The following is a 5,402-nucleotide window of genomic DNA, read 5'->3' on the forward strand; positions in this document are numbered from 1 at the left end:
ATCGCCGTGTTTTCTCGCTTGTGGGCGCTTTTAGTATGGTAAAATAAAAATTAGTTCGGCCTCGTGACCCCGTAGACTGCTACAATATTAGGGCAAGGCATAGACGTAGGTCGCGGATAGTAAGAAAATGTTTTAGAAAATTTCCGAAGACCTTTATTAAACAATCATGCCAAAGAAGTAAAGGATCAAAAAGCTAAGGTTAAAAAAATGAAAGGTCATGAAGGAGTAAAAAAATCCCTCTTTTGATATAATGAATCTGTGAATTAGCAACAACAAGAAGTTTTGATTTACTAAAAAACAACAATGTTAAAATCTTCGTAATTAATTTTGTTGTCCACACAATCTAACCAAAAGATTCAATTAAAAATAAATAGCCCCTAAAAGAATTACGTTAATTTAAGGGTGAAACCTATCTCTTTCATAAAATTTTTATAACTCACCCCTAAAATATCAACGACAATTTATGAAAGACCCCCTTTGCAACTGTAATAAAAGCTTCATCTATAGTACACATATTGGGTGAAAATATTTCCTCTATGAAACTGGATATTTCCTCCCATAAAAATCGACACGCACGGGCCTAGATCATCTCAGAGGCTACGATTTGAATATCACAATTATCTTAGAAATAAAGTTTTTATAACTAAAATGAAGTCACTCGCTTGTTAATTAGTATCAGGAGTTTCGCGACTGGTTTGGAATAGATTATTAGATTCGTTAAAACAAACATAGTGAGAACTATCAACAATTTTAATTTGTATCTAAACATTAGGTATCAGACTTTTGGATAAGTAAATCATCTGAAGCCAGTTGATATTAACTGTTGGTAATTTGAATTTTTACGATTGCTCTTTTTTTCTAAATCGAGATTGTTATTTTAGATTTTTCAAGAGATAAAATAGGATCTCTAACACCAGGGTAACAATGCATATTACGATGCCAATACCAAAGATGCGAAATGCGACCACTGTTTGAACTAGCGTAACTGGTGAAAGGGTCTTCTCGGGTACTTGCCATCTCACTTGATCAGTGACGTAAGTCGATTGTTGAAAAACATTATCGAAACATTTCGTTTCAAATAGTCTCTCGACTCTAAAATTAAAAAATATACAATTATTATTTTCTAAATGAAAATAATAGTACATGATGGCAGAAGTTAATGACTTCTTATCCAGGATAGGAACACATTAACTTCTGATGGTGATAATATCGGCTTATCGCTTCGAAATTTTTTGGCAAGCAATTACAGAAGATCTTAAAGAAAGGATGAAGTGGAAAATCAAGAGTTTCTTTATCGATTCGTAAAAAAATTATAAGACCAGTCTGCTTAGTGAAACATTCAGGAAATACCTCCGAATGATTTTAAAACTCAAATTAGGTTCAGATTTTAAGGATAATTTGAAATAAGGACTTCTGACCAATCGCCTAACGCCCTGCCTTCCTGTTAACAAAATTCCAGTTGCACGCTCTAGATCTCGCGCCACGATTATCACATCGCGCGCAAATTTTATCAAATCTCGCGATAAATTTCATTTGGCATGGAGCGTGCCACGAGAATTTTGTTGACAAGAAGACAGGGTGTTACGCGATTGGTCAGAGGAACTTATTTGAAATTATCCATAAAATCTTAAACTAATTTTAATTTTAAAATCATTCGGAGGTATTTCCTGGATGTTTCACTACGCAGGCTGGTCTTGTAGAAGAATCGTTAAAAAAATCACTTGATTTTCTACTTCACCCTCCCTTGAAATGGCGGTCATTACGGTTAAGCCTAAGACCATTGAATGCAGATGGACTGGAATGGAGATACGGTACGTGGTTCTTTTAGGGCAGCATCTCTATAGCGCCCTGCGGCGACTAATATTGAAACTTATTCTACTCAAGACATAGCCATAACACGATGTATGAGACGAAAGGTTTTGGGATTCTCCCGCTAGGGGCGACCACATGCGATGTCATTAGAAGAACGGGAGTTTTAGCTTATCATTAAAGTTCATCTGTGATTAATGGTCTTAGGTTAAGCATACCGATTTTCGTCCAAAGTAGAGATTATAGTAATACTTACAAAATCATGGTAGTTTCCACAAGCCAAGGAAAATCGTGTACAGTTTTTTAAAGGCGAAAACGTAGTTCAATGTCGCCAAGGATTTTTCGCTGATGAAAAGTTTAGGTTTATACAAGAGGAAATCACATGCGAAATCAATCGCAAAACGAAACAAGACTTCGGGAACGAGAAAATCGTGATTTCCTTCGGCGAGTTCCTCAACGAAAATGGCGGAGGCACTTTCCACAATATCTACCTTACCAAATCTTTCCAAAGAGATCCTTCCCTGGGGCAATTTGTCTTCCTAATTGTTCGAATGAAGTAACGAAATGTAATTTTTTCTAGGATTCATACATCATGTAGTTTTCAGTGCTATTCGATTATTTTTGGATTTTGAGCCGTTGAAAATACATAACAAACAAGTATCAACAACTAACTTATTTTATCGTGATTCGTAAAAACTGATTAACCCGCCTTACAACTTTCCTTGACCTACTATAATGCCTGATTTGACAAACTTAAATCCTCAGTTTACTGGAATATCTCGAGACGCGTAAAGAATCTCTCTGCATTCTGCAATAAATCATAACCAAAAATCCTACGTCAAGTTTTCTTCCATCATGTCCTACATAGATTTTAACATTTAGGTATTGGACCTTGAACTATTCAATAGTTTTCTTCCAAACCGCTGGTCGAACCTTTTCTGGTAAGTTTCAAAAAAATTGATATTTTCAAAGAATTTTCGACTTACCCACGACTTGAAAAATTTCACCGAATCGGAATTACGATGCATCACCAATTTTCGATCCGATAAAATGAGCCAATCATCCAGGGTGTTAATTTTTACGTACGACTCTTCGTAAGCGTCCGATTTGAAAATGCAGGAGATCCAAATTGAAATGACGGTCACCACCAGTAGCCAAGATCCGAATAAAATTCTACACGTAATGTTGTTAGACATCACCATGAAAGCTTGTAGAAATGACAATGTGCATTTCATTCATTAGGTTTTTGTCCCAATTTTCGTCATTCACGTTTTGCAAAAACACGCGTTCATTTATACTCACGTTCCAAGAAAAATAGAAAAAGGGCATCCCACATTTTAGCCAAAAACATCTTGACTTTTGACCACAGTTTCTTTGGTTTCTTGGAAAAGCACATAATTAAGGACATAATGCACATATACGAGAAGATCAAAATTAACACCTGAAATTCAAACATTTACGAGAGCTATGAAGCGTCGAATGAAAGGTCTCAAAAGAATATGGACAAGAAAGAGCAATTGGGTGACAGTGATGAAATCAAATTATCTTAAGAATGTTGCGGTACCGGAAGGTAATGTTAGTTTCCTGTGGCGTAGAATGTCTAATGTTTACAAGAAATAAGGGTTAGGCTTAAATCTAATCTTATTCACAATGTTATTGTTAAGCCCAGTTCGAAAACTTAAATTGGATAAATATTGGATGATAATTATATCCCCGAGCGTTTCGGATATCAGAATATAGAACCTGATTTAATATTATTTCAAATATTTGTTTCGCGGTGAAATATTAACTGTTCTAACGAAACGTTTTACCTCTCCAAGTGACGAAAACGTCACGGATAGGTATGTCACTGGATGTATCATGGTGCGTGTCTGTCTGTCACCGCGTTCGCAGTTAGCAAATCGGAGCAAATGTTTCCGCAATATCCGGACCGCGTTCTTAAGGGTGTACCTCATATGAGCAGTTCTCGAAATAGAAACCGCTGCTATTTTGGGAAATAGCAGTGTTTGTCTTGAGTTTCGAGCATTTCTTAACAATACAGTTATATTCGTGGGTTTCAAATGGTACCTTTTCCGTGATCATATAATCAGGAATGTGACCTAATAAAACAAGTTTTTGAGATAATTGTAAACAGCAATTTTTTGGAAAAGGCATATTATAATTCGAGAGGGGTTATTTTATTTCGGAAGTAGATAATTGTAAACAGTAATTTTTCGGAAAATGCATATTATAATTCGAGAAAGGTTATTTTATTTCGGAAGTAGATAATTGTAAACAGTAATTTTTTGGAAAAGGCATATTATAATTCGAGAAAGGTTATTTTATTTCGGAAGTAGATAATTTTAAACAGTAATTTTTCGGAAAATGCATATTATAATCCGAGAAAGGTTATTTTATTTCGGAAGTAGATAATTGTAAACAGTAATTTTTTTGGAAAAGGCGTAACATTGTAACACCATTTCCAAAATATTACTAACTTTAGTCTAACCAAACGAAAAAAAACCTAACCTTACCTGACCTAATACTATTTAGTTGAAATAATCAACTTTAACCTAACCAAATTATTCATATCTAACCTAGTTCTTTTTGAGTTCATATAACCCAGCTGGGCCAGCTTACACCATAATAAACAACTATAGTTTTTCGCATATCTGTTTTTCCGCTCTTTAGAGAACTGCTGTAACGGTACGCCGCGTTTACGAGAACCGCTGTATCGGTAATTGCTGTAATGTGTAAACTGCCATTTCGAGAACCGCTATTTAGAGAACTGTTGTTACCACGGACTACTAAACTAAGAGGACATTTCAGCTCTGCTATCGGGCGGCGCTCAAGCTAAACGGTTTTACTAGTGTCTCCTCTAGCGGTAGTTTTTAGAAAGCGGAACTACGTCATTTCGGTAACAAGGCGAGTGAGGCTGGAAAACAGTATTTTTAGACTACTTAAGTAGTATTGAGTAAAGCTTACCATCTGTCTTTTTAGGCCATAGCTGACTTTGAAAAAATCGTCTTTTAAATATTTAGAACACTGGTACGTATATGAGGTCCAATGTCATCTACTGTAAATCCGTTATACTTTGCTAGCCAGTTTACCCATTGAATGCAATATACTTGCAAAACTAAAAAGCGAGACAGGCCTAAAGCTATTATAATAGTAGCAGAAGGCAGAGTCAAAGTTCATGTAATTAGTCTATTGTACGGTAGATGGCGTTGCGGTACGTGTTACACGTTCCGGTGCGACCCCCTTTTTCCCTCCTAACTCACATAGGTGCCCGTTTCTTTGATGAGGCAAACCGTTCGTATAGGCAAAGCTAGAGCTGAAATGTCCTCTTAGTTTAGTGACCCGTGTTGTTACGAGGACCGCTATTATGAAATCCGCTCATAAGGGAACTGCTGCTTCCCGTTCTTAATTCGCAGAAAGCCATATTGGCTTCTACTCCGTTGTACCTTGTTAAGGTTAAGACGTACGCGGCAATCGGCAAGGGTTACGATAAACGTCTTGCCTCTTAATGGTAGGGGTTCCACCAAAGATTCACGCAATAGGCCTTTATAGAAAGTTTTTACGGCTTGCGCACCTTGTTGATTTGTCCCGCCGCG

General features: G+C 36.4%; 1 protein-coding gene across 1 annotated transcript; it reads right to left on the reverse strand.

Annotated features, from left to right (window-relative positions):
- Nucleotides 1-436: 436 nt before the first annotated feature.
- LOC149588734 (uncharacterized) lies at nucleotides 437-3,245 on the reverse strand. The gene is made up of 5 exons (XM_089862065.1): nucleotides 3,112-3,245; nucleotides 2,796-3,016; nucleotides 2,107-2,348; nucleotides 1,023-1,092; nucleotides 437-442 (listed from the first exon to the last, which is right to left on the reverse strand). Exons 1-5 carry the CDS (start codon nucleotides 3,224-3,226, stop codon nucleotides 437-439), a joined length of 654 nt encoding a protein of 217 aa, XP_089718191.1. The 5' UTR covers nucleotides 3,227-3,245.
- Between the last annotated feature and the right edge of the window lie 2,157 nt (nucleotides 3,246-5,402).

Source organism: Phalangium opilio, unplaced genomic scaffold (assembly GCF_054372755.1).
Source record: "Phalangium opilio isolate 3A_F unplaced genomic scaffold, DU_Popi_V2 ptg000537l_1, whole genome shotgun sequence".
NCBI lineage: Eukaryota > Metazoa > Arthropoda > Arachnida > Opiliones > Phalangiidae > Phalangium > Phalangium opilio.

Bases quoted from the DNA above. Each gene is read 5' to 3' on its own strand.
- LOC149588734 (XM_089862065.1), bottom strand. From the start codon at position 3,226: ATGTGCATTATGTCCTTAATTATGTGCTTTTCCAAGAAACCAAAGAAA. The intron at 3,017-3,111 runs GTGAGTATAAAT...CATTTCTACAAG, and splicing joins TTTTCTATTTTTCTTGGAAC to CTTTCATGGTGATGTCTAAC. The intron at 2,349-2,795 runs GTAAGTCGAAAA...TCGAACAATTAG, and splicing joins TGAAATTTTTCAAGTCGTGG to GAAGACAAATTGCCCCAGGG.